The sequence below is a fragment of the Sciurus carolinensis genome, chromosome 1 (genome assembly GCF_902686445.1).
Source record: "Sciurus carolinensis chromosome 1, mSciCar1.2, whole genome shotgun sequence".
Lineage (NCBI taxonomy): Eukaryota > Metazoa > Chordata > Mammalia > Rodentia > Sciuridae > Sciurus > Sciurus carolinensis.
Window position 1 is genome coordinate 144908660 of NC_062213.1, and position 27150 is coordinate 144935809.

Here is a 27150-nt window from a genome sequence, read left to right on the forward strand (position 1 = left end):
CCTGTGGGATTGGAAGAGTAACTATGAGATGCATATGGGAGTGATCATTTGGTAGCTATTTGTTTTGTATTTTTACTTTGCTTCTGACATTACATTAGCTACTTGGAGGTGGACTGAAACTTGACTCAGCATGATTTACCAGAAGCCATGCCTAGTTGTTATTTTGTGGGAAGGAGCTACCAGGACTTTATAAAGACCCCACAGGGCAGGGGTTATGGCTCAGCGGTAGAGCAACTTGCCTTGCATGTGTGAGGCACTGGGTTCGATTCTCAGCACCACATATAAATAAATGAATAAAATAAAGGCCTATAAACATCTAAAAAAAAAAAAAAAAAAACAACAACAAAAAATAAAACCTTAAAAAAAAAGACTCCATATCGATCACCTGGCACTCATCAAGAGAAGTCTCTTAGTTATGATCAGTTCTTAAAAAACAGCCAAACTTCATAATTTACCTCAAAATTCTGCTCTCCATGTCATTGCTTTGAGATAGTTATTCGTTATTAATAATGCATTTACTTCTGACAATGGCTTGTTATCAGCTGTAACTGAGCTCTGGGGAATTGGGAGCAGTAACTTTATCTGAGCTCTCATCAACTTCCTTTCCTTTCCCTCCCCTTCCCTTCCCTTCCATTTCTTCCAAAGACATATACCAAGTGCCAGGCATCCTGATAGGTGCTTTAGGAACAACAACAAAGGAAGAAAAGAAAGGAGAAAAGGGCATAATCTCTGTCTTCTAGGATATTTAGCAAAAAACCTCCCTCCAATCAACATTGCCTTCAAACGAATGATCCGCAGAAGGGCTCCCGGGCAGACCCTGGGAGTCAGTTGGCTGACCTTAGCCAGGCTTCTCAAGGCTGTATAGTCTTCCTTTCTTAACAGCAAATGTCAGTCTCAAGGCCTGCTGTGAAAGCTCCATCCAGACCAAATTGAGGAATTTCAAAAAAAACAAGAGTGTATTCTATATGCTGCTCTGACCACACCAGCTTCCCAAGCATTATTATGAGAGAGTCCAGACAGGGAAATATGTAGCTGGACCACGTGGGTTTCTGAGGGCGACCGGTGGAGTTGATGGCAGGAGTGTGACACCAACATGGGATCACTTCCTAGTAGAGGACATTCCTCAGAGCATGGCAAGACCTTGAGGAATATCTCCTCCAGGGTCTGTGACATACACAATTACAAAAAAAAAAATTCCACCTGGGTCACAGGAATATAAATCATGTTAAAGCAAGAGAGCTGAACTCTGTCACAAAAGGAAAGAATATTTCATTGCCATGACCACCTGATGGTTGGTTCAAATATATCTTATTTGCAGTTAAAAAGACTCTGAGTTTCTTTTTTTCTTTTTTTTTTTTTTTGCGGTGCTGGGGATTTGAACCCAGGGCCTTATGCTTGTGAGGCAAGCACTCTACCAACTGAGTTATATCCCCAGCCCAACTCTGAGATTCTTGATTCAGAGAAACCTGGAGAAAACTGGAAGGAAATTATTGTGTGAATGTTATATTCTATTTTTTTGGTCCTGGGGATGGGACCCAGGGATGCTTTACCACTGAGCTACATCCCCATCCTTTTTAAATTTTTTTATTTTGAGAGAGGGTCTCTCTAAGTTGCTCAGGGCCTTGATAAGTGGTGGAGTGTTCTATTTTAAAGGCCAAGACTGTCACTGTTCCCTGAGTTGTTGACTTGTTACTCTGCTTTATTCTTTAAGGCAAAACAGTGGTCTCCTACAATAAAATGATCTTTAATGGCATTGTTGTAAACAATCGCAGGAATGTGTCAACTATAGCAAATAGTTTATAGCGGTGGACAGGCAACTTAGGCCCAAAGCCAAAGAGATACTCTTATTTCAGCTGGCTCTGGACTTAGCCAACTACAGCTGGTATAGCTGAATCACCAGGTAACAGCTCAGCCCTTAGGGAGGGTTACTTTTTCTTTCTTTCCTTTTTTTTTTTTTTTTTTTGGTACTAGGGATTGATCTCAGGGTTTGCTTTACCACTGAACCACGTCCGTAGCCCATCTTTTATTTTTTGAGACAGAGTTCCGCTAGGTTGCTAGGGCTTTGCTAAGTTGCTGGGCCTGGTGTTGAACTTGGGATCATCCTGTTTCAGCCTTTTGAGTCGCTGGGATTACAGATGTGTGCCACCAGGCTGGCAAGAGGGTTAATTTTACTAAGGAACATTAACAAACAGAAACTGGCACTTATCCCCCGCCCCCGCCAATTCCCTTCTTTTTTTTTTTTTTTTTTAAGTATATTTTTTAGTTGTAGGTGGTCACAATCTTTACTTATTTATGTGGTGCTGGGGATTGAACCCAGTGCCTTTCACGTGTGAGGCAAGCGCTCTAACACTGAGCCACAGCCCAGCCCGCCAATTCCCTTCTTGTAGATCTCCTTTCTCCTTCCAAGTCACTTTGATCCATCCTTTTCTCCCTTTTCTCAGGATTCTCTCCCTCTTGCTTGTCTTCCCTCACTCAGAATCTGATTGAAAGCCAATGTTTGTTGAGTACTTTTTTTTTTTTTTTTTTTAGTTCTAGGGATTGAACCCATAGGTGTTTTACCACTGAGCTACATCCCTAGTCCTTTTAAAAAATCTTTTTATTTTGAGATGCTTAGGGTCTCTCTGAGTTGCTAGGCTGGTTTCAAACTTGAAATCCTCCTGCCTCAGCCTCCTGAGCAGCTGGGTGCCCCTGGGCCAGGCTCGTGGAGTATTTGAGTAATGTTACATGTTAACTGGCTCATCCTCACATGGCTCTCTGTGACCTACACATATCATCAGTCCACATGACAGGTGAGAAAACTAAGGGACAGTGGGTGTAAAGACATTATTTGAGGCCACATAGCCAGCTCCTGGGGGAGCTGGCATCTGAACTCTTGCCTTGAGACTGTGCTGCTTCTCTTTATGCACAGGTGCTTGCATCTCTCATTTTAAAAAATATTCCACTCTTGACCTTCCCTTCCTTTCAGATATTGCCCTAAGTCTTTCTTTTCTTTCAGAGTCAAGTTTCTTGCAAGTGTAGTCTGTTCATATCCTTGTTCTCCTTAACCGCCAGCCGTTGCTTGACCCACGGGTTTTACCTATTTCTGTTCTGAAACTTCTTTCATTAAAGCTCCCAATAATACTTTGGTTGCCAAACCCAACAGATAATTTTCATTACATTTTGTTTATCCTTCTATCTCCTGCCTTGCCTTCTAAGTATGATGACATTGGTTCTTGATAGACCCCTTATCTCTCTATTCTTCCTCTTCTGGCTCTGAACAGGTACTTCTAAGACTCCAGGTCTTAATTTGCCTCTAGCTACACCCTACTAACCTCACTGGGTGATCTCTTGCTTGCCTGGCTCATCCGCCATTGATACCCTGGTGAAATTCACATGTATCTATAGCCAGAACATGTATTTTGGGTACAGGATCTCAAAAATCTCATTCAGTGGACATCAGTGGATGTCCCATAAGCATTTCAATGGTAGCATTTCTAACACTGAATTATTCAAGTCTCCCTCAAAACCCATTTCTTCTTCACATTCCTTACCCCTTGAATGGCACCTCTGTCCACGTGGTTGTCCACACCAGCCACTTCTGAGTCATCCGTAATTCCTCTCGTTCACCTCTAAACACAATGGATTGTTGTGTCCTATTGATTTCTATTGATTTTACCTCCTGGAATCTCTTGGACCTGTTTTGTCTCACTCACCTCCATTGCCTCCTCTTTCCTTCCATGAAGAGCCATCCCGATGGTTTATGACTGGCCTCTCTGCTGCAGCCAAGACTCCCTCTCCTGCTGCCAGAGCGCTCCTTCAGAAATCTGAATCTGCTGCTGTATGACTGAACAAAGACCCTGATGGTTTCCTGCTTCCTGGTGATGAAGCTCATACTTCTCAGTCTGGTCTCACAGTCCTCACCTCCTGGACTTTGCCTGGTCTCCAGCTTTGCCTCTCATAACCTCCGTCCCTCTCACTTTTGAGACTCTCTCTTGCGCACGCTGCTCCCTCTTCCTATCTGCTGTCCACCCCAGCTTTCTTCCCACTTGCCACTTGGCCTTTTCTTTCTCAGGACTCAGCTCTGACTTGCCCCCACTGCATTCTTCCTCCCCATGTCTCTGCCTCTGTCACTGCATGTGCCAGCTCTGCTGTTTTCCCCTCTACAACAGGAGCTCCTTGAGTTTAGGGAGCTTGCCTTTCATTGGTAGAGGCTTGGACCTATCACGTTGCTGGTACATAGCAGAAATTCAATGTGTCAAATATGCAATTTACCTCAAAGCATATATATTTAATGGAAGAATTTAATAGAGTAGAGAGATCCATATTTATCACTAGGGGAGTTTAGGCAGTTCCTTTTAAGTTTATGTATCCCTGGTCTAGGCTTTTTTTTTTTTTATTCCTTCTTCATATTAAGCAATTGGTTAAGACCAATATGTAATTGAGGTACTCCATCCAATCCATAAAGAACATTTCAGAATGATTACATCCCCTCAGATGTACCCAGCATTGCATTATCAAACATTTGCTTACTGTTGTTCTTGGCCCTCTGAAATTATTTTACACTTGGGTCTTTTTATTTTAATTTTAATTTTATTTTTTTTTCTGGTAGTGGGGATTGAACCAAGAGGGTTTTACCACTGAGCCCACATCCCCGGCCCTTTTTATTTTTTATTTTGAAACAGGGTCTCCCTTCCCTGAGTTGCTCAGGTTGGCCTCAAACTTGGGATCCCCCTGCCTCAGTCTCCTGAGTTGCTGGAATTATAGGTGTGTGCCCCATGCCTGGCTTCTGAAATAGTTTTGATAATGCTCACAAAACATGTGCCCATGGTATGTCTTTTTAGTGAACAGAGTGGTGTGTATTCTGAAATCGATGTGCTTGTGTGGGGAGTGAAAATGATGGTTCAGGGCACTTTTCTGAGTCCAGATTGTTTCTTGTTTTGAAGATAATGTGGAATTTCACATAATTGGGATAAACATGGCTGGGGCACTTAGAGGTCTGTTTCATTAATATTCATTTGATATCTTATTATTTTGTCTTTGTTTTCAGATATCAATAGCCACCAAACACAGTAGAAAATTAAGGTACTTCTTCAAATAAATATGGAAAACCCTTCCTTACCCACTGACTCCCACAACCTTACCCTCGATATCTGCAGACGCTTTCAGAGCATAGGCTTTGAAATCCGAGAAACTCAGCTCTGAGCCTCACCTCTGTCACTTATTAACTCCTTACCCTAGTGTCTGAGTCAGCTTTTGTTTCGCTGTGGCCAAAATATCTGACAAGAACAACTTAGAGGAGGAAAGTTTATTTGGACCTTGAGAGCTTGTTTGGAGGTTCTAGCAGGGGAGCGCAGCTACTCGTATACCCTTGACCGAAAAACGGTCCTCCTCTATCGGGGAAGGTCGTCCTCTTTGACAGAGCGCGCAGCTTCGGGAGGGACGCACATGGAGTGGTGAGGGAGGAAGGGGACACCCGCCTAGCCCGCCAGATCCGCTGAATCAACCCTGGCGATCAATGGGGTGACATATGTCGCAGCCAGATCGCCCTCACATCCGGAAAGTTTATTTGGGTTTCAGAAGTCTCAGCTGTAGACAACTGACTCTATTGCTCTGGGCTCAAGGTGAGGCAGGACATCATGGGGGAAGGGCATGGCAGTGGAAAGCTGCCCAGCTCATGGCAGGGTCTGGAAGCAGAAAGAGAGAGATAGAGGGGAGAAAGGGCCTCAGGAAGAACAACCCTTCCAGGGGATGCCCCCAAGTGACCCACCTCCTCCATCTACAGGCCCCTGCCTATAGTTGCCACTGAGTCCATTCAAACTAGGATGGAATGATTAGGTTACAGCTCTCACGATCTAATCATTTTATCTCTGAATTTCTTCATTAACAGGAGCTTTTGGGGGACACCTCATATCCAAACCATAACACTTAGGAAACTTACTTAAACTTTTTGAGCCTCAATTCTTCCTCTGTAAAATGGAGATGATAGGAATATTTAAGATTGATGTGAGGATTAAGCAAGGTAATAGGTAAAAAGACAAAACAGAATCTGCAGGATAGTAAGTCACTGGTATGGTTAGTTTTCACATTGTTATTAGGTAATTAAATGAACATTTTGGGAGTAGAGAATGGGGACTTGTACTTTACTTTCATGGAACTGAGTCTCTGTCTATACATTTCCCAGTAAGAGAACAATTAGCAATGTATTAACTCGCTGGCCGCTCAAATGTAAGGTGGACAGAGAACAAACAATATTTTGCCATTTTAAAGGAAATTAAAAGTAGGAGGTGATGGCACATGCCTGTAATCCCAGCAGCTCAGAAGAATGAGGTAGGAAGATCATAAGTTTGAGGCCAGCCTCAGCAATTTTGCCAGGTCCTAAACAAATTAGATGAGACCCTGACTTAAACAAAAACAAAAACAAAACAAAACAACAACAAAGAACCGGAAATGTGGCTCAGTGGTTAAGTGCCTCTGGGTTCAGTCCCCAGTACCTAAAAAAAAAAAAAAAAAAAAAAAAAAAAAAAAAAAGAAATTCAAATTCCCTTGACACAAGATTTTCATGTTCTCTTCTTTCCAGTGCTGGGTCCTGCTACAGTCTGTAACATCTTCCAATGTCCACTGATCATTCTTAGTGGGTCTCAGGACAAACAAGAGAGGTTTTTAGTCAGTCAAGCTGGGAGATGTGACCTTTACACAATCACTAATCCATCAGTAGAACACATACGGATCATTTGCTATTTTGTTGAATACAATTAATTAGCCTTTAAGGAACCAACTCAGTCCCTAAAACTTCACCAGGTAGCTCAGTGGGCAAGTTAAAAGTGCTTCCAAAAAGATTTTGACCAATGCTTAGGGAGGCAGTGAGTTCAAGGTCTCTACTCACAGTGCCTCACAAACTCCCACTTGTTCTGTTTTCCCTAGTAATTTTCCCTGTTGGAGGACTCTTAATTAACTTAGTAACATTTCTTTAAGGAATTACATTAAAAACTTGAAAACAATATACAACTGTAGTGTCCCAAGGACTGTTTTATGTCCTTTTGAATCTCATAGATCCTTGAGTAGCGAGTCCTTGATAAGGGCTTATTAATTTAGCTTGATTAAATGAAGACATTTTTGCATCCTAATTTAGTGTCACTTAGAGACTTTCTGCAGTGTAAAGTTCATATAATTAAGTAGGTTTATTGTCGGCACACAGTGCCCACATTTCTCCAACATTAGAGAGAGTTCTTGTTGGTTTTGTAATACATTTGAGGTTCCCCTGGAAAGTACTGCTGTGGGCCCTTAGTGTCTGTACCCCTCAGAAGAGAAAGAGTTGGGGTGATTCTGTATCTGAGTCTGGCCCAAGGACAATGCTTCAGGCGGCCAAGTCAATGGCTTGGTGTCAGAAAGAGACACCATGTAAGTGTCTCTTACTGGTGTCAGAAGTAAGAGAAACTTACTTCTCTACATGAACCCAGTTGTATTTGTCAGGGTTCGCCAGAGAAACAGATCTAATATAGATATAGATATGTATGAGGGAATTTATGCGTGGATTTGGCTCCCTCAATCTTGGAGACCCAGATGTCCCAGGGTAGGCCACCTCAGGATGGAGAAGCAGGGAAGACAATGGTGTTGTTCAGTCTTGAACGCAAAGATCTGAGACCTTGTGGGTGGGAGCCGCTGATGTAAGTTCTGGAGATTGAAGACTCAAGAACCTGAATTTCTCAGATTATCACTGTTTGCGGACTATATGATCCTAAACTTAGAAAATACAAAAAATTCCACCAAAAGACTGCTAGAGCTAATAAACAACTTCAGCAAGGTAACAGGTTACAAAATCAACATATAAAAATCAGTAGCTTTCTTGTATACCAACAAGAATCTGCAGAGAAAAGAAATCAGGAAGATAATTCTATTCACAATAGTCTAAAAACAACAACAGCAATGACACCCAAACCAAACCAAACCAAACCAAACCAAAGCAAACAAAACCTACGAATAAATCTAAGGTAAAAGACCTCTACAGTGAAAACTATAGAACACTGAATAAAGAAATTGAAGAAGACAAAATATGTTTTGTTTTGTTTTTTTTTGGGTGCTGGGGATCGAACCCAGGTCCTTGTACTTACAAGGCAAGCACTCTACCGTCTGAGCTATCTCCCCAGCCCCCAAAATATGGAAAGACCTTCCATGTTCATGGATAGGCAAAATTAATATTCTTAAAATGGTCATATTTTCAAAAGCAATATACATATTCAATGCAATCCCCATTGAAGTACCAATGACATTCTTCATAGAACTAGAAAAAAGAGGCCTAATATTATTTGGAAGGATAGAAGACCCAGAATAGCCAAAATAACTCTAATCCAAAAAAATCTATGCTGGAGGTATCACACTACCTGATTTACATAGAGCTACAGTAACAAAAACTGCATGATACTGGCATAAAAACAGACATATAGACCAATGGTACAGAATAAAAGACAGAGACAAAGCCACACATCTACGGTCATCTGATCCTTGACAAAGGTTCTAAAAACATACATTGGAAAAAAGACAGCCTATTTAAACACACGGTGCTGGAAAAACTAGCTATCCATATAGAAGGATGAGATTAGCTCCTTCTCTCTCACCCTGCACAAAAATCAACTCAAAATGGATCAAAGAGTAGGAATTAGAACAGAAACTATGCAACTCTAGAAGAAAATGTATGGTCAACACTCCAACAATTAAGTGCAGGCAATGACTTTCTCAATAAAACCCCTAAAAGCTCAGGAAATAATGCAAAGAGTTAATAAATGAGATGGTATTAAAATTAAAAGCTGTCACACAGCAAAGGAAACAATTAAGAATGCGAAAAGAGAATCTATAAAATGGGAGAAAAATCTTTACAGCTACTCTTCTGACAGTGGATTAATATACAGACTATATAAAAAACTAAAACAAAACAAACAAACAAAAAAAAACCTTAAACTGAAAACCCAAATAATCCAATTAATAAATAGGCCAACGAATTAAATGGACACTTCTCAAAAGAAGAAATACAAATAGACAACACATATACAAAAAAAAAATCTTCAACATGGTTAGCAACTAAGGAATGCAAATCAAAACTATACTGAGATGGCTGGAGATATAGCTCAGTTGGTAGGGTGCTTGCCTTGCAAGTACAAGGTCCTGGGTTCAATCTCCAGCACCAAAACCAAAACAAAACAAAAAAACTACACTGAGATTTCATCTTACAGCAGTCAGAATGGCAGTCATCAAGAATACAAATAATAATAAGTGCTGGAGAGGATGTGGAGAAAAAGGAACATTTTTACATTTTTGGTGGGATTGTAAATTAGTACAACCACTCTGAAAATGAGTATGGTGGTTCCTTAAAAGACTAGGCATGGAACTGCCATATGACCCAGCTATATCATCCCCCAGTATTTATCCTAAGGAATTAAAGTCATCACACTATAGCAATACATGCATATACATGTTTATAGTAGCACAATTCACAATAGCCAAACTATGGACCAGCCTAGGTATTCATCAATGAATGAATGGATAAAGAAAATATGGTATATATACACAATGCAGTTTTATTCAGCTACAAAGAAAAATGAAATTGTGTCATTTGCAGGAAAATAGTTGGAATTTGAAAACACTATGTTAAGTGTAATAAGTCAAAGTCAGAGGTTAAGTTTTCTGTTTTCTCTCATATGTGGAAGTTAGAGAGGAAAAAGGAAAAGAAAGGTGGTGGTGGGTGGAATCTTGTGAAAATGGAAGGGAGATCAGTAGAGGAAGGGGACGGGGGAAGGAGCGGGAGTGAGGGGAGAAGTGCTGGGGAGTGATACTGATCAAATTATGTTGTTAAGTTGCATGCATATACAAATATGTAAAAACAAATCCCATCATTACGTACAACTATAATAAAAAAATGTGGAAAGAAAAAAAAAATCTGGACTTCTGATGTCTGAGGGCAGGAGAAAATGGATGACCCAAGTCCAGGAGAGAAGTCACCTTTGCTCTGTCTTTTTGTTTTACCTGGGCCCTCAACAGGTTGGATGCAGGCAAGTCGTCCCTGATTTATTCAAGTTCACGGATTCAAATACCAATCCCTCTTAGAAACACCCTCACAGACACTCCCAGAAATAATGGTTTACTGGCTACCTGGTTTCCCTTGACCCAGGCAAATTGTCACCTAAAATTAACCATCACTTCAACTTTGTTCAGGAGCTGCCTGGTTTCACTTCATAGTAGAAACTCAGTTAAGTCCAGTCTGAGTTTCTTAGTCCAATCCATGATTTCTGATAACCTGGACAGTCCAGTTCAAAGTTCAATCTCCACATCAGGGTTGTTTCTCTGCCCTTCTTGCAGGCCTGGTGCTGTTGGCCCCCTGAGGTGCGCCCTTGCTTCCAGCCAACCTGACCTTGGGCCTCCTGCTGGTTCTTCTGCTGCTTTCTTCTTCCACCTCTCTGACAAAGGCACAGGCTTTTCTTCTTTCTAGACATGTCTGGTGCCACTGGGTATAGAGAAACTTCCAGAAGCACCTAGCCTCCAGGAGCCCAGGGAAATAGGCTTTCTGAGGCTGCACCCCTTTCCCTGTGGTCCCTTCCTCACAACTGTGCTTTCAAACATGATGAGTCAAAATGGAACTTGGGACTTTCCCCCTCCAAGATCCCTTAACTGCTAAGCCTGGGTTTTGTTTCAGTCCCCTAAACCTACTGAACATCCCACCAGCTCCCAGTTACCCCAGGTAGTAGTTCTCCCAGTGTGACCTGCAGATACTGGAGGTTCCCTATTTTCATTACAACATCAAGAAATGATTTGCTTTCCATGAATGGTGCAGAAGCCATGATTGTGAAACTGGTGAATCATTAGTGTCCAATGTTCCAGCCATTGCATTCTTCGCTACCCTGCACTTGGAGTGAAAGGAAAGAAGGAAGGATGTAGATTACCTAAGAACATCTTTTTTTTTTTTTTTTTTTTTTTGGGTGCTGGGGATAGAACCCAGGGCCTGTGCTTACAAGGCAAGCACTCTACCGACTGAGCTATCTCTCCAGCCCCCTAAGAACATCTTAATGACACAGTAAAAGAAATTAATTTCATTTTTTACCCATAAGTGCATATCATTTTAATTTTTTTCACAAAATAGGAAGTATGCATAAAGCTCCTAGCACAGCTAGGAATAATGGTTTTCTCAAGGAAAGGCACTTGTGTGTGTGTGATTGAGTTGTTCAACTAGTCACTTGCAATTCAATATCACTTCTTTTTGAAAGACCATCTAGCAGACAAACTACGGGTTTTCAGATGTGAGTATCTGGCAGACATTTTCTTGACTGTAAATGAAACCAGTCTCTTCAAGAAAAACAACTGGCAGCATTTCTTGCCAGGGTTAAAATCCTTCAAGCTCCAGATATACTACATACTAACAGATGATTTAACTCTTGAAAAGTCAGAATGGCAGTGGTGCTTTCTTGGTAGGGTGGGTACAAGCAGTCAGTAAGATAATGTTAGAAAGTGCTTTGTGCAGTGCCTGGCCTGGGTTTGGTGCTTAATGTTGGTTTCTCTCACAGACACACTGAGTCAAAACAATCAGATCCCCCCCCACATACTTATATTAATAAAAGTTAATTTAATAAAGATTTAATTTAGTTTTCCAAACATGTGAGTCAATTAAATAAAAAGTGTCCCTGCTGAGCCCCAAGTAACTTCTTCTAAAAATGAATTCAGAGTTCTTTCATAATAGGGCAATAGTGAAATGACAGGCATTGAAATGCTGAGTTTTAGTTAACATTTTTTAATTCTCCAGTTTTCTTCAGAAAAATAAGGTAGGACTGTTTGTGCAATGGTTAACGATGCACAGAGTAACATGAAATATTTATCAATATACCTCTGAAAGTTCACTACCTAAAAACAATTTTTCATAGCACCAATGCCAGCATACACAAGGCCATCTGTGTCCCTGACACACTGGACGCTATGGCCATTGAATGATGTCTTGATCATTATGCCATTAACATCACAGCTCACCTGATTAGTCAGATGTGTGTTCTAAATTGTAGCACTGGTGTTGGGCTTTGGATATGAATTAATGGGAATTCAGGGTATGTCACATTGTGGGCATAAGCAGGCAATGAAAAATGAAGGGAAAAAGAAGCCAGTAATGATCGAGAGAAGAAAGGAAGGAAAGAAAGAAATGCAACAAAAAAGGTGGTGAAAAACTAGTCATCTGTTCATGGGACACAAGGAGGCTCTTTAAAGCATATTTCTCCATTTTCCATATAATTTTGTGCTCCCAGCAATGAATGAGTCCCAGCTTGAACATCAGCACAGGTTCTTACATCTTGTGTGGAGACAACCAAGGTTCAGAGAACTTTTTCAACCCTTGTGATCAACCTAGCACTACCCTCTGGGTAGTCTATCCTTTAAAAGGTATTTCAACAAACAGCTATTGAGCTGCTTTCTTCATGAACAAAAAAGGTGACATTCACACAATACTCAGAGGACACCTAGGCTCACTGAGGCCTGTCCCTTTGGTGCAGATTGAACACTTTCCCTGAACATTTTCTCCTGTCAGATGGTTGGGCAGTGCCATTATCTCCCCACTTGTAACTTTTGCCTTGCAAATGAGCAGGCAATTACCCCACCTTAGGGGAAAGGTTGCTTGTCATTGGTAAGAGGATAGCATTCCACCGAGCATCTGAGCAGGCTCATGATTAACCTGAAAACCATCCTGCAAGAAACAGTCGTAGTGGCACAACCTGCCTGTCAGTTCCAGTCCAGAATTTCCGGTTGCTATTTTCGTTGTTATGGAAATGAACCACACTGCTTCCTAAAGAATTCATTATTCCAATGAATATATTTTTTCCTAGTCATTATAAGGTATCAGAAGTAGCCAGACAGACTCAAGGGATGGAGGAGCCCAGAAGAGAAAGGCTGGTGATTAGAGAAGATTTCTCAAGGAGTTAGAGCTTAAACCTGACCTTGGGGCATGATTAGATAGGGAAGACATTTCAAATGCAAGAACTTATAAAAAAGCAAGCAAGAGAGAGAGAGAGAGAGAGAGAGAGAGAGAGAGAGAGAGAGAGAAAGGGGGGGGTAGAGAGAAGGGAGGTAGGTGGGTTTGGAGTTCAAGACTAACATGAGGATGTAGTGGGAAGCGATAAGGATACACTGAGACTTGTCAGGAGAACCTTAAGTTGGTGACCAGTTTGGACCTTTCTGCAGACAAAAGGGAACTTTTGTCTTCTGCATGCCAAGAAAACTGACGAATAAAATAAATAAAACATGGATGAGAGCCTTAAGAAAATTAATTTTGTCTGAAGAATAGCAGTGAGAATGTCAAGCTCATCTCTGGCTAATACTACATACAGTCCTACTGTGGTTCTTGTAGATGTCAAGACAATAATTTAAAAATGAAAAAATTCAGAGCTGGGTGCAGTGGTGCATTTCTGTAATCCCAGGGGCTTAGGAGGCTGAGGCAGGAGGATCGCAGTTTCAAAGCCAGCCTCAGCAAAAGCGAGGTGCTAAGCAACTCAGTGAGACTCTGTCTCTAAATAAAATACAAAATAGGGCTGGGGATGTGGCTCAGTGGTCAAGTGCCCCTGAGTCCCTGGTACCCCTCGTCAAAAAAAAAAAAAAAAGAAAAGAAAAATTCTCCCATCGTATATAGACAAAACCACATGAGTTCCACTGAAATCAACTGATTCTTGATTATTAAAACTCACTGAAATAGCTATGGGTGTGTCTATGACATCCTGAGAGTTTTTATAAGCTTCAAAGTGACCTGAGATAATGAAGCCCCAAATAACATTCTGCCATTGTCAAGGATGTATTTGGAACCAAGTCCTTGATTTTTGGAGTTTAGAAGTCATTCCCTCGTTCACAGTGGCTTTGTACCTTCTTTCAGTAGGCTCAGATCATTTTTACCATGGTAGTGATTGACCAATAAGTTGAAAAATAGGAGTGTTTAGTTAGATGGAAGAAAAACCTCTTGCTCAGAGGAATGGTTCCCAGAGGGTGGTCTGTGGATCTTTAAGTGTCTCAAGCTTTGTCTAATGCCAAAAATTTTATACTGCGCTCTTTGCCTTTCTAAGGGGTACAGGACTTCAGAACAGGTGAGTCAAGATCTTTAGTTATTCTTAGATAGAAGTGACATTTGAAAATATATTTCAAAATCCAACTATGAATGATAAACAGTGGGTAAATCTGAAATAATATGCTGGTGACAGTAACAATAATACAAAACAGGCTGTACTATTGAGAGGAGCTTTTTTGGACATTATTAAAAGGAAAGATTTCTCTATGATAACAAAGGGTTCCTTATTCTGAATTTCTACATACAGAGTTTCAAAGTTCTCTCCTTTTCCTAATTTATGTTTTCTAAAATAAAAGCTGCACAGAAAATATAATACATTGAGTATTTGCAGTCAAGAAAATTGATAAATAAAATTTATGTGGAAAGGAAATTTTAGTAATCTATAAGCACAACTGATTTTTCTTTGAAATTAAAATGAGTTCCTCTTCAGCAAGGGAAATAAGAAATATACTCTTATTTTCTGAAAAGAATACAAAGTAAATGTGAAAAGAGTCCATTCAGTGAGGATGTGGGGGATAAAAGTATACTCATACATTGTTGGAGGGACTGCAGATTAGTGCAAGCACTTTGGAAAGCAGTATGGACATTCCTCAGAAAACTTGGAAGAGACCCACCATTTGACCCAGCTATTCTACTCCTTGGTTTATACCCAAAGGACTTAAAATCAGCATGCTACAGTGACACAGCCACATCAATGTTTATAGCAGCTGAATTCACAATAGCAAAACTATGGAACCAACCTAGACGCCTTTCAATAGATGAATGGATAAAGAAAATGTCATACATATACACAGTGGAATATTACTCAGCCTTAAAGAAGAATGAAATTATGGTGTTTGCAAATGGTAGGAACTGGAGAAGATCATGCTAAGTGAAATAAACCAATCCCAAACAGCCAAAGACCAAATGTTTTCTCTGATAAGCAGATGCTGATACAAAGTGAGGGATGAGTAGGGAAGAATGAAGGAACTTTGGATTGTACAGAAGGGATTGAGGGGAAGAATGGGGTGGATGGGGATGGGAAGGATGGTAGAGTGAGACCGACATTATTATCCTATATACATGTATGTAAAATTTTTTTTTAAATTTATAAAAAAATTAAAGGACTTATCTGAATTAAAAATAAAAAAAGAGTCCATCCAGTTCCCAAGGTTTAGATCAACTAGAGGCAAGCAGATGAGAAACTGCACTAAGGCGGGTCTCAGGATTTCCCACTGCTTGAGATGTGTTATTCTCTCGGACTAGAATTTCCCCTCTCACTTCCTGGTAGACCCTTCTCTAGTCCAGCCTCTCCTTCAAGTTCTTTTTTTTGTGTGTACATGGTGCTGGGGATTAAGTCCAGGGTGTCATGCATGCTAGGCAAGTACTCTATGCCTGAGCTATACACCCAGCCCCTCTCCTTCCTTCTCCGCTTAAATGTTGCCTTAAATGTTGGGAGATCTGTTGAAGACTTCCCAGGTCACCCTCTTTAAGTCATCACCCAATTGTATTCCAAACGCTTCGCTCTGATTGTCCAATTTCAGCTCTTCATTTCTCTCCTAACACTTTTCAAGGTTTGTGATATATTAATTATCCTCTTCATCTGACATGAAACCTCCATGAATCCTGCTCAGTCAGCGTTCAAGGAGAGTTTGTGAAAGGGCTGGAGGTATGAGGCAGCCATAGTTCAGGACCACAGCCAACACCACCCCATGGTGCAGCGGGGAAGCCTGGAACCAGGGGCTTCTTTTAAGCCATCCCCTCTCTCTACCGGTGGGTTGAATGACGTTGACCAAATCTCTCATCTTCTCTGGGTTCAGATTTCTTGTCTGACAATGAAGGAGATTTACTCGATTTTCAAGGAGTCATCCTGAAGTTAGCATGCAAGATTCAAAGTTTATCTGATTACTTTTCTATGGTGCTGACAACTACTCTCTTCCCACTCTTTGAAGAGGTGTGGATCTTTTCATTATTTCTGAATATAAATAGATATTTTTTTGAAAATGTACAGGCAGGTGAACTTTAAAAAATATACTTGAATGATTAGCAGAAAGAGCATATGTGTTGGGTGGTGTTCTGACAGTATTTGTGCTTTCCCTGCCTTTTTTTTTTTCTGGTGCTGGGATCGAACACCCGGTTTTGCACATGCACTACCACTGAGCTACAGCCCAGCCCCAGTTTAGATTGTTTTTACAGTTAGCTGTGTAGAATACAAGGTGTGACTATGGGGGTATATTTGCACAATGGTCACTGATGCACTTAGTTTAAAAAGGAGAGGGTTGGTGTTTAAGCAGAGAAGGTGTGTGTTAGACTCTAATGTTCAGCATCCCCTTATCCTTGGAATGATGTATTTTGCTATTGTAGAGCGAAATGCAGGGGCTTGAAGTTCCTGGTCCTGCTTTTTCTATGCTGAAAAGATACAAGGCCAAAAACAATATATAACTGCATAAGTGCAAGCAATAATCTGAAAACCTCTGAGGTGCTATTTTGCCGAAAAAACAAACATGACCTCTAAACAGTGAGAAATAAATTGCCTATTTTTTGTTACTAACTTGTTATTAATAGCAATTATATTAGAAAATTTGAGGGTAATTACTCACCCATCATGAAAATAATTTTACATTTCCTCAAATCTTCCATGAAGCCTTTAAAATAAGAACAATTTAAGTTAATTGCAAGAAATACTACATTGGAACCCTGATTTCACTCATCTTATGTAAAATCCAAATCTTACAGTGTTTTGTTTGATAAGAAGCTTGAAGCTGAGTAGATGCAGCTACAGGTTATATTTAGTAGGCACGGATGACCATTTTAGTCTTATTCCCAGATGGAGTAATATATTTTCATTTTAACATGCACTATCTGTTTTAGGTGGTAAAACAGAAGTCATTAAATAGCAATTACAAAGAAAGCTAAATTTAAAACTTCTTTTTACGACTTTCTAAGTATCTCAGTTTGGTATTATTTCACATTGGATAATCTCCCCTTTAATAGAGTTAAAATATAGTATCTGAAGATAATATTTTAAAAAAAACAGTTTTTGTTTACAGTAAATCATGCTATTTTCCATTTAAAGTAGTGATATAAAAATTTCTTTTAAAATAAGTGTATTTAATAACAACAGTGAGTCAATTTACAAAAAAAATTAAGTAAATAATATGTAGTGTCAGTAGTACAAAGTAAAAATCACAATGGTGGTAAGAACTCCACTGGCTTCCGGAAGCATGTCCTTGATGTGCTTAGGCAAAGCCGGGCAAAATTCTAGAGTAAAGTGGTGGATGTTAACCATGGGGGCTGTGGTGAGCAAGAGGTAACATTCAAAGTCAGGTTTTTAGATGCACCTGAGGCTGGATGCTTCCCTGAGTCCGACAGATGTGAGTGCTTATACAGTAACTGAAGATAATTTTGAATAATTTATTATTCTTGCTAATTTCTATGTGAAAGGAGATACTCTTCAAATTGCAAGACAACTGAGTGAACATTAATGTATCATGATGTAGGATGAAAACTTGCTTGGAATTTTAAAGTGAACTAGAGTTCAAAGATGTTTGGTGTTCTTTGTTGGAGGTCCCGCCCTTGGATGTGCACTTCAGATCCTGGGCTGAGGTTTCTGGAGAAGTGGTCTAAGTAAGGAGGGCCCAGGACAGAAGGGCAGGACCTGATGGAGTCAGTCCTGAGTTGTGGGCCAAATTCTCGGCTCTTTCCTGGGCCCTAGGAGTGGCCACTTTTGCTCGTTCTCAGGGTGTGAGTTGACTAAAATGATGAATGGGTGTGATTACTTGGAGAGGTTGTAGGTTTTTATTGTCTATCTTAGTGATGAAAATGGCCCTTTTGGGGGCTGGGGTTGTAGCTCAGTGGTAGAGCACTTGCCTAGTATGTGTGAGGCACTGGGTTTGATTCTCAGTATCAAATATAAATAAAAGTCCATCAATAAACAACTAAAAAAATTTAAAAATTTAAAAAAATGGCCAATTTTATACTTACAATGAATTGTTACAACTGTGGCTTACATTTTATATTTTATGCAGATGATAACTACTTTTGAAAGATAGCTCATTATTTTGACAGTTACACACATTATTTTTTAGTGGAACTGGGGTAGTGTTTTTATATACGCAGTGTTACACATTTACAGGACTCCACCATTAGCTGAGTGACAGTTCCATGTCCTTCCCTGTATATATGTAAAGATATGGTGTCCCTAACTTGTGGGATGAGGTGGTCATCTAATGCTTTCTACCTGCCAGTTTACTTCCATGAAGTTTAGCAACTGTGAATCTATTTGCAGTCTAGGAGAGTGGTCATGGTTCTTACTGGTCTTTGGAGATAGCTATAGGTATACATATATTCTCAACTATGTAAAAATAATTATGTAGAAAATACACTGAAATGAAATACACTAGAATGATAGCCATGATTGTAGGTCATGAGATTTTAGACAGCTCTTATTTCCTTCCTTAAAAAAGTTTCCTCAGTGAGTATATGTTAATTTTATAACCAGGAAGGAAGGAAACTTAATGAAGCAATCAATCATTCCCTATCCAGTTGAGACAGAGTTGCTTATTTGCACTTAGCTAAGTGACAGCTAAGCTATAGCTTGTGTTTATGTGCCTTTCTCCATGAATCACAATGATGTCATTTGGTGACTGTGATTTTCATACTACTATTACCATTATCATCAAATGACACTCTATCTACACCTCATGGTCATGGGTCAATGCAGGTTAGGATTGAGTTATTTAAAAAACCAAATCGCTTATTTGCATGTGTTCACAGTCAACAATATAATATTTCCATGAATTACAATATAATGACAACTTTTTTTCAAAATAGAAATATTAGAAGGTATTTTACCTAGGAGAATTATGAGCCTGCCCACCTGTCCTTCCATCCTTCCTTCCTTCCTTCCTTCCTTCCTTCCTTCCTTCCTTCCTTCCTTCCTTCCTTCCTTCCTTCCTTCCTTTCCTGTTTTTGGTAATGGGGATTGAACTCAGGAGCACTTAACCACTTAGCCACATCCCCATCCCTTCTTTGTTTTTCATTTAGAGACAGTTGCTTAGTGCCTCAATAAGTTGCTGAGGCTAGCTTTGAACTCTGCGATCCTCCTGCCTCAGCCTCCCAAGAGGCTGGGATTACAGGCACGAGCCACCGCTCCTGGCCTTTTTCTTTCTTAACAGTCCCAACTTCACATAGTTTTATCTGTTTTCACTTACATTTATAGCTAATTGGGGTGGATATTAATTTCAGTTTTCAGGAGACTTTCAATATGACAAAATCACAAAGCAGTATAATCTTAGTGTAGGTTGGGATGGGTCACAATGATACACTGCAGAATAGTAACTACTACATGGGAAAGAGTTTAGTTTTGTGTTCCAAGTAAGTTGAAGAATGCTGAATCAAAGTTAGACATCTTTCTTTACTGGGTCTTGTGGGGGATTTGCTGTGCTATTACACATGTGACTCTTCCAGTGAGGACTGAATGTTAAGTGTTTCCCAAGTATCTTGGACCAAAGCATTCTCTTTTCATTGAGCACCTTGGGAGCCATGTTCTCTGGGCATTTAGGAAATGCACCTCTTAGTAATGAATTCCTTTGGTTTTTCACATGGACTGAGAAGGGTGAGATCTGTAGAGTTTTACTCTTACTTATATTCCCTGGCCTAGGGAAAAGTGCACACTGTCAAGACATTTTATGAGCTGTTAGTTGATGTTTAATAAAGAAGTCAAGTTCAAAGTTATTGAAGTGACCTCTTTGGTTTAATCAGTAAAGGAAACTCACCTCCCATGGTGTCCTCTCCAAATACATTTAACTGGTCATCACCCTGTTTAAAAAAAAAAAATTACAACATTAGATGATACTACTAACAGTTACTGTTTAAGCTCCAGGCTAACATATGTAAACTTCCAAACTACTCTGTGAGAGACAACGTTACAGAGACAAGAATCTGAGAATTCCAGAAGTTATGCTGCTGAAGGTCACAGAGTTCAGATTTAAACCCAGGCCATCTGTCCCCAGAGTCCACTCTTTCTTTGTAACTAGTGCAGTATCCAGTCTAATTTTCTTGGTGTATAAACTGTCTGCGGACAGAAATCTTACTTCAAAAAGACAAAATCCTTCAGTGTCAGAAGGATTTATCCACACCAATGGATAGATGTGGCCACAGCTGTTCTATGAATAACTCTACAATTTAAAGTGAGGGTTGCCAAGTTTTTTGGTAAAGGGCCAGACAGTAAACCTTTTCAGTATTGTGGGCCATATGGTCTCTGTTGCAACTGTCTAATCACTGACCTTACTCCGCCAATTCCTGAGCCAAGCATGAAATAAGGAAAGTTGGAGTGACCAGCTTTTACTGATGCTTTAAATTTTTCATTTTATTTCTAATAAGATGCTCCATTTTCTTTATAGAGTAGTTCAATGTGTTTGGGGAAAAATTTCAGAAAGTTTTCTCATTCCTACCTATCTCTTCATCTGTCTTATTGTCCCACTTCCTCATCCCTTATAGGTAACGACATGCAGAAGTTTCTTTCTAGGTACACAAAAAAACAACTTCTAGATAGCCAGGGATATGCTTGATATAAATATATGTATTCTGATGACTTCTATTTCTTATGTAAAAGAAGCATACTATAATTACACATGGATATAATACTATCACATCTTCTATAACACACTGTTCTTCCACATACTTTTTCACTAATCAATATATTCTTGATAACTGTCCATGTCAATATAGAATGTTCTCAGTAGAGAATGTTCTGGATTACACAGTATTCTATTTTATGGTTGGTGCCACATTGTTGTCATTTTTTATCTAGCCCTTTATTGATGGGCTGTTGAATTGTTTTTAATCTTTGACTACTTTTGTCAAAGTGGCCCAGTGAATAAAATCATATGAATGTCATTTCACAAACTTAAAGCTGTAGGATAAATTCCGAGAGGGAGGACTATGTGATCACAGAACAAATGCATTTAAAATTTTGATAAATTTTTGCCCAGCTGCTCTCCACAGAGGATATACCCTTTTGCAGGGACAGCCTGTCGCTGGCACTTTATCCCAGTCTCTTGCCTCTAATTCACTTTGATGTGGGAGTCAGTTAAATGAGGCTGCCTGGTTGCATTAATGCTCCCTTGAGGTAAACTGCCATGAAAGCACTTTGTTTAAAGTCAGAGCCTCGCCATCCTTTTTAGTACATATGGGGTAGCTTTACTGCTTGTCTTCTTAGATTTGCCCGTGTTTCCCCAGCTATTCCAGGTAGAGAAGAGCTTTTAATGGAGTAGTCATTCAGGGACACATTTACATCAATTAATTCTCTTCCAGGAATGGAAAGAACATCATCACTCCTCAGTAAGCCTCCCCACCAGTCCCTTTGTTGAAATCATTGCTCTTCAAAGTGGGAATGTAGGGTCCATCTAATCAACCCCACTTTGCCCACTTTTCCCATCTCCCATTTTACAGATGAGGAAACTGATGTTTAGAGAGGCCATGTGAGAGGCCCATGCCATATCATCATGTTCTTGGTGAGGTCAGGGGTGGAATGAGAACCATACCTCTTACTCCCTTATTTGGCTGCTATAGATTTAGTCTTAGAGCTGCCATAGTGGAGGCTCCTGGTGTCCCACTTCTCTCCTGGCCCCTGGCTGCAGTACCCCTCCCCTCCTGCTGCCAAGAGCTCACAGAAATATGGCCCCTGCCTCAAGCTGGGATGACTCCATGGTGCAAGCTGTGTTCCAAGGATCCCCGTGGAAAGATGCCAGGACCACACCTTTGCTTAGCTCATACCCCTGCCGGATCCTGCTTCTCCCTCCCCTCTCCTGAGAGCACAAACTAATGGCATACTTGCACAAAAATGTCTGTCCCAGGCACTGCTTCTGGGGAAGATGACCTACCTCAGGGACCTATTTAAGGCAATTAATATGTTTGTCTAAGATGCAGCTGCACAGTAAGAGGCTCAATAATATTGGCTAGAAAAAGATTATTTAATCAGAACCTGTCTGTTGCTTATTAAACAGCTGTTGAATATATCCAGGTAGTATTCAGAGGAAAACACTGAGTCCGGTCCCTCACTTTTTAATATAATTGTTAGATTATCAGATTACACACACTGTACAGGTTAAGCTGTATTTTTATTTTTCTTGTGCATGGTATCTTGTCTTGGGAGTTTGACCAAGGTTAATCAGAATTCATTAAAACAAGGTACTACATTATAAAGGGGCCTACCTCACCTCTATCTGGCTTCTGGCATCTGACCTGTTTTTATCCAAAGCTCTTACTCACAGCCTTCTATTCCAGTTGCCCACATTCTTTGAATGAACCATAGCTTTATTTCCTTTAATTCATTGATAATAAATAGGTTTCTAGAGCATAAATATAACTGTCATTAGTTCTTAGGAATGTGGTGCACTAACATGAAAGCTCAAGTGAATGGGGTATTTGATTGGAGGGTATTATTTTCCAGTGACTCTTCATTCACCTATGATTGCAGTGTGAATCTTCTGCAAATAAAATCAACTAGGCATCGTGAACACAACTGGTATGCATACAAAAGAGGGGTGAATGGCAAACACTTCTGATTTTGGTAAAAAAAAAAAATATGCCAAACTGCCCCTGGAAACACTACATCTGTTCTTTTCTTTTCTTCTTCTTCTTTTTTTAAATGCTAGGTGTATATTGAATGAAAGACATTAATTTCAGAATGTCAGCTGGACATGGAGGAAAGATATAGTCTTATTCAGGACACATCCAATAAGGTGTTTGTGCCCAGTTGCTTTACAGCTTCATCTTCAGTGAGGTATTACTACAGAAATCACAGTGCTTGGGTCACCGATTTCCACTGAAAGTTGTGGGTGCTTCTCTGTGCAATAGCCTCTTCCTGTGCAAACGGTCCATCTAGCCTTTTACGCTTCAGGTCTTTGGTCACCTGAAGTATGCATTACAGAGTTAGACTTTGTGGGTACAATGAGACAAAGCTGAATTTTCTAGTTCAGGGTGGCATGGAGTGGGATACTAATTCTTCTGAACTGATAGAGTATAAATATAGGAACAGATTCCATGTAAGTGCCATTTAGGACTCAGGTATGGAGCCAGGACACAGCCTGCAATGATGCAAAGGTGGCAAACTGCTGCAAAAGTGCCAAGCAATTCAGCCGGCTGCATCTTTTTGAAGCTGTATATTGGGTAACATGTTGGTTACTTGTGGGGGAAGAGATGTAGAATCTGATTGAAAGGGCACATTCAGAACCTCAAGGTGGACTTGGTGACTTTATGAGGAAGCTGCAGATTTGGACCTCAGATTTTGACCCTATCCCTCATTCTTTAGTTAACCCAGAGCCACAAGGAGAGCAAAAGCAATTCAACATTCAACTTTATTTCCCTGTGTGGATGTGCCAGCAAGAAACCATTTCTGCAAAGCTGGATTCTGGTTATGATCTGTATGGAGAGTAGGTAATTGGTGTATATGTGTTTTCCTTAGGGAGCAGAGTGCTTATCATCTCTATCTGAAGATATGGAAGTCCGGTCACTTAACAATTCCTCGAATTACTGAATTTTAAGTGGAGGAGGACAAAACAGAACTACTTAGAAACACAGATAAGTTCACCAATTTTAAGAAACTGTTATTGAGAAGAAAGCTAAATAGACCCTGTAGCTTCACTTGCTCTTAGTTGACTTAAAAATCACTAATATTGAAGGTCACACAGCTGGCAATACATATTCGTCTCCCATTAACCTTTCTGTAGGTAATGCCTCTGATGGTAACAGTTGTCTAGGTTACTCTTCAGGGACCTGAAGGCGACTTTTGCCCCAAACACTGACTCTTCACTTGGCCCTGCAGATGTCTGATAGGTGACTGGAATGGGATGAAAGGTTTGCCATCTTTGTCTTCATATTGTGTCTCTTCTGCTGCCTTAAACTTTGGGTCAGATTCTGCTCAACTTTGCATGAAGACATGTTAATCATATGGGAAATGTTTTGTCCTGAACTATAATACAGGGTTGATTTGACCTAGACTTGCTTAGCCTTTATCCTCCACCTTCAAGGTCAAAGACACCTACCAATCACTGGCCCAGAGACACCTGACCATGAAAGGAGTAAAATGAAGTGTCATCTGTTTTTCTGGAAGAGTTTTGCATATTCCCAGAAAAGACATGAATATTTCCCCCTCTATTAGCCTCTCTTTCCCCCTTGTCATAATCCTATATCTATCTGTAACTCAAGCCCCTTGGAGTTGAGAGGCTGATTTGTGAGCATGGGCTCCCACTTCTCTGTTCTTTGGACACAGAATAAAATCTTTCTCCATAACACTCTTCTCTCAGACATTAGTTTTTCTGTGGGACAACGAATGAACCTTGGTTTGGTAATTAACTGTTTATCGACCTGCTTTGATTACAGCATAGTGGGTGCTTCTCATTAAAGGACCAATGTCACATGGCATTGCCACAAGCAGATTACATCATAATAAGAAGCTGACATTTAAATAGTGCTTTACATCCCTGAAAAGGTATTTGCAGATGTGATCTCACTTGATCCTCATCAGAGTCCTGTGAATGAGGAATGGGGGTAACTGGAGTTGTGAGGAGCCACTGGGTGGGATGTGTCTTCTCTTTCCACATCCCAGGAGGGGGCGGTGGAGTTCAGCTCTCATTCTGATATGATAGTAACCATTACAGTCTCTGAGGAGTCTCTTAATGTGTTCAGAGGTGGGGAATTATATGTTTAGATATGCCTGCTGTCCTTCCTTATTTAGATAGCTTTGATTTTTAAAAATGCTTTCAGGGAACCACATAAAGTTCCCCAGGGAGGAAGGAAATAGTAGGTCATGTGGGGGCTGTCTTTCCTGTTCACAGAACCTTCTCTGTATTACAGTTTGTGTTTCATGGGCCTCCAATGGCGTCATGAGAAAGAGGCTTATTTGACAACAAAATGTTACAACTAAGACTAATTTCTTGCCCTAAAATTCACAAATGCTGCAAAAGAAATAAAACAAAACCAAAAGCAACAAAAGATTGCTTTTTTCTTCTGATACTGAGCACTGATAACAACTTCAAAAGGAAAAACAAAATATAACAAAAACATTTAGAAAAAAAAAAAAGGATTTCAAACACATTCCCTAGTTTTTGAGACAAAGTCTTTTCTTACTTCAACTAGCACCATGCAGAGAGCACAAATTCTGAAAAATCATGAACCACAAAATGCTAGCATATGAAGATTTTCCTAGATTTCCATTTAGATTGGTCTAGCGACTTGTCTTTGGTTATCAGTAACAGTGGGGCAGTGGGGATGGGCTAGTACTGAACATGTTCAGTAGTTCTTGTAAGGGTCCATTTCTTCAAGGAGCAGAATCTTGACAGAATAATGCTGAAGACAAACCAAAACAAAAGGAGACCATGCTATATTTCTATTTTGCAAACAGAAATTGAATTTTTTGGATTCTTTCCATTATGCCTGTTTAAAAAAAAACACCTCACACATAAACAGTTTTATGAATGATGACTGGAACTGTTACTTAGGTGGTATTGAGAGTGATTTGAACATGAGTCTGTTCTCAGGAAACACTAGGAGATAGGCAGGTTTGATATTCTCCATGTTTCAGACAAGGAAGCTGTGGGTTTCAGAAGGCTGATATGGGCTTACACAGGAGGCCAGCAGGTTGGTTAGTTTCCCTGAGTGGCAGGCCTGCCTTCTGCCTTCCTACTGCAGCTCCCCAGTGGACTGAGATGACAGAGAGGTGTGTGAAGCTCCCATGGGGAAGGACCATAAACACTCATAGTGTCATTTCATAGAAATGAAGGGCGATTCATTTGCTAATAGAGGAAGAGGAACCAAAGCCAAGTCATGCTTATCATATGATTTGAGAATGAAATTTTCAAGTTTTACTGGTCAGCTGTGAATGGGGTTTTTGAAGTCTCTTAGGTCTTTAGCAGGAGAATACTGGAAAATAAAAACATAACTCCATTTTATTAGAAGGGAGGAGACTGGCTCTTGAAGAATGTTTTGAGTGTTGTTATAGTTCTTTTCAGAGCATGTTTTCATTTAAAGTAATGGGAAATCTGAAAAAAAAATGTATGGGAAGTGGTATATAATTTTGTTACACCCAAGAATTTATTCTGCAGCAAGTCCCATTTCTCATTCACTGAAGTATACACAATTAGAGGTCTGCTTGCTGTGGAAGTACTTGTATAATTGAGTAAACAGAGACGAAGAATAGAGTAGATGCTAGGCTAACCTTTCTTCAGTTGTATTAAATTGTAGGTTCTCCACATGAGCTGCTTTAAACAGTGGTTTACAGACCTAGTTCCCTAGGAAAGGCAGTTTTCTTCTTTTAGGTATAAATTGAAATGTTGGTGTCTGTAATCAGAAATTTTAAAGAAAAAAAAAACCTCACTGTTTTCCTATGAATTCCTGTTTCACCATCTCAAATATGTGTCAACTTGACTCTCTGCTAGGAGATCATGAAAGGAACACTTTTATCTTGTCCTTGTCTACCACATGTGGCAGCATGGTCAAGAAGAGCCTTGTGAGGCTGGTTGTTTAAGGGAAGAGGTTAAGTTCCCATTCTGATTTCTTCTCATTTAAAGTTAATGTTGGTCATAAAGTCACATCTGACTAGAAGCTTCCAAGGAGAGTGACTTGACATTTATTTCATTGTAGAACAGATATAAAATGGCAAAGCTTAGTTTTAATCATTGGGAATTATAAGGCTTATTTCTAGTACTTTTTTGGACATGGATATATATATATATATATATATATATATATATATGTGCTTAGTAAAATGGGAAATCAGATTGTTAGAATGAAACATGTTCCATGTTGTGTTCATTTTTATAAAAATATTTTTAGTTGTAGATGGACACAATACCTTCATTTTATTTATTTGTATGTGGTGCTGAGGATCAAACCCAGGGCCTCACATGTACTAAGTGAGCACTCACTCACTGAGCCACAACCCCAGCCCTGTTCATGTGTTTTTCAAGAAGCAAAACATCACCCAGGGATCCTTTCTCTCACCAACTTTCTTTAAAAAAGAGGAGCAAGAGAGGAGATGGGTCTGGATGAGAGGAGCAAATACAGGACTGAAGGACTCTCACAACCCCTCCTCGATTTCTCTTCTCTCTGACTCCCCA

At 40.0% G+C, this 27150-nt stretch overlaps 1 protein-coding gene across 2 annotated transcripts in view; it reads right to left on the reverse strand.

Moving 5' to 3' along the window:
* Positions 1-27150, reverse strand: part of Ak5 (adenylate kinase 5) — a 253017-nt gene that overhangs the window by 43893 nt on the left and 181974 nt on the right. For both annotated transcript variants that reach the window (XM_047529513.1, XM_047529505.1), the window contains exons 9-10: positions 19807-19849; positions 16630-16674 (exon numbers count right to left, since the gene is read on the reverse strand). In XM_047529513.1, the coding sequence (XP_047385469.1) occupies positions 16630-16674; positions 19807-19849 (88 nt within the window). The remainder of the gene's footprint in view (positions 1-16629; positions 16675-19806; positions 19850-27150) is intronic.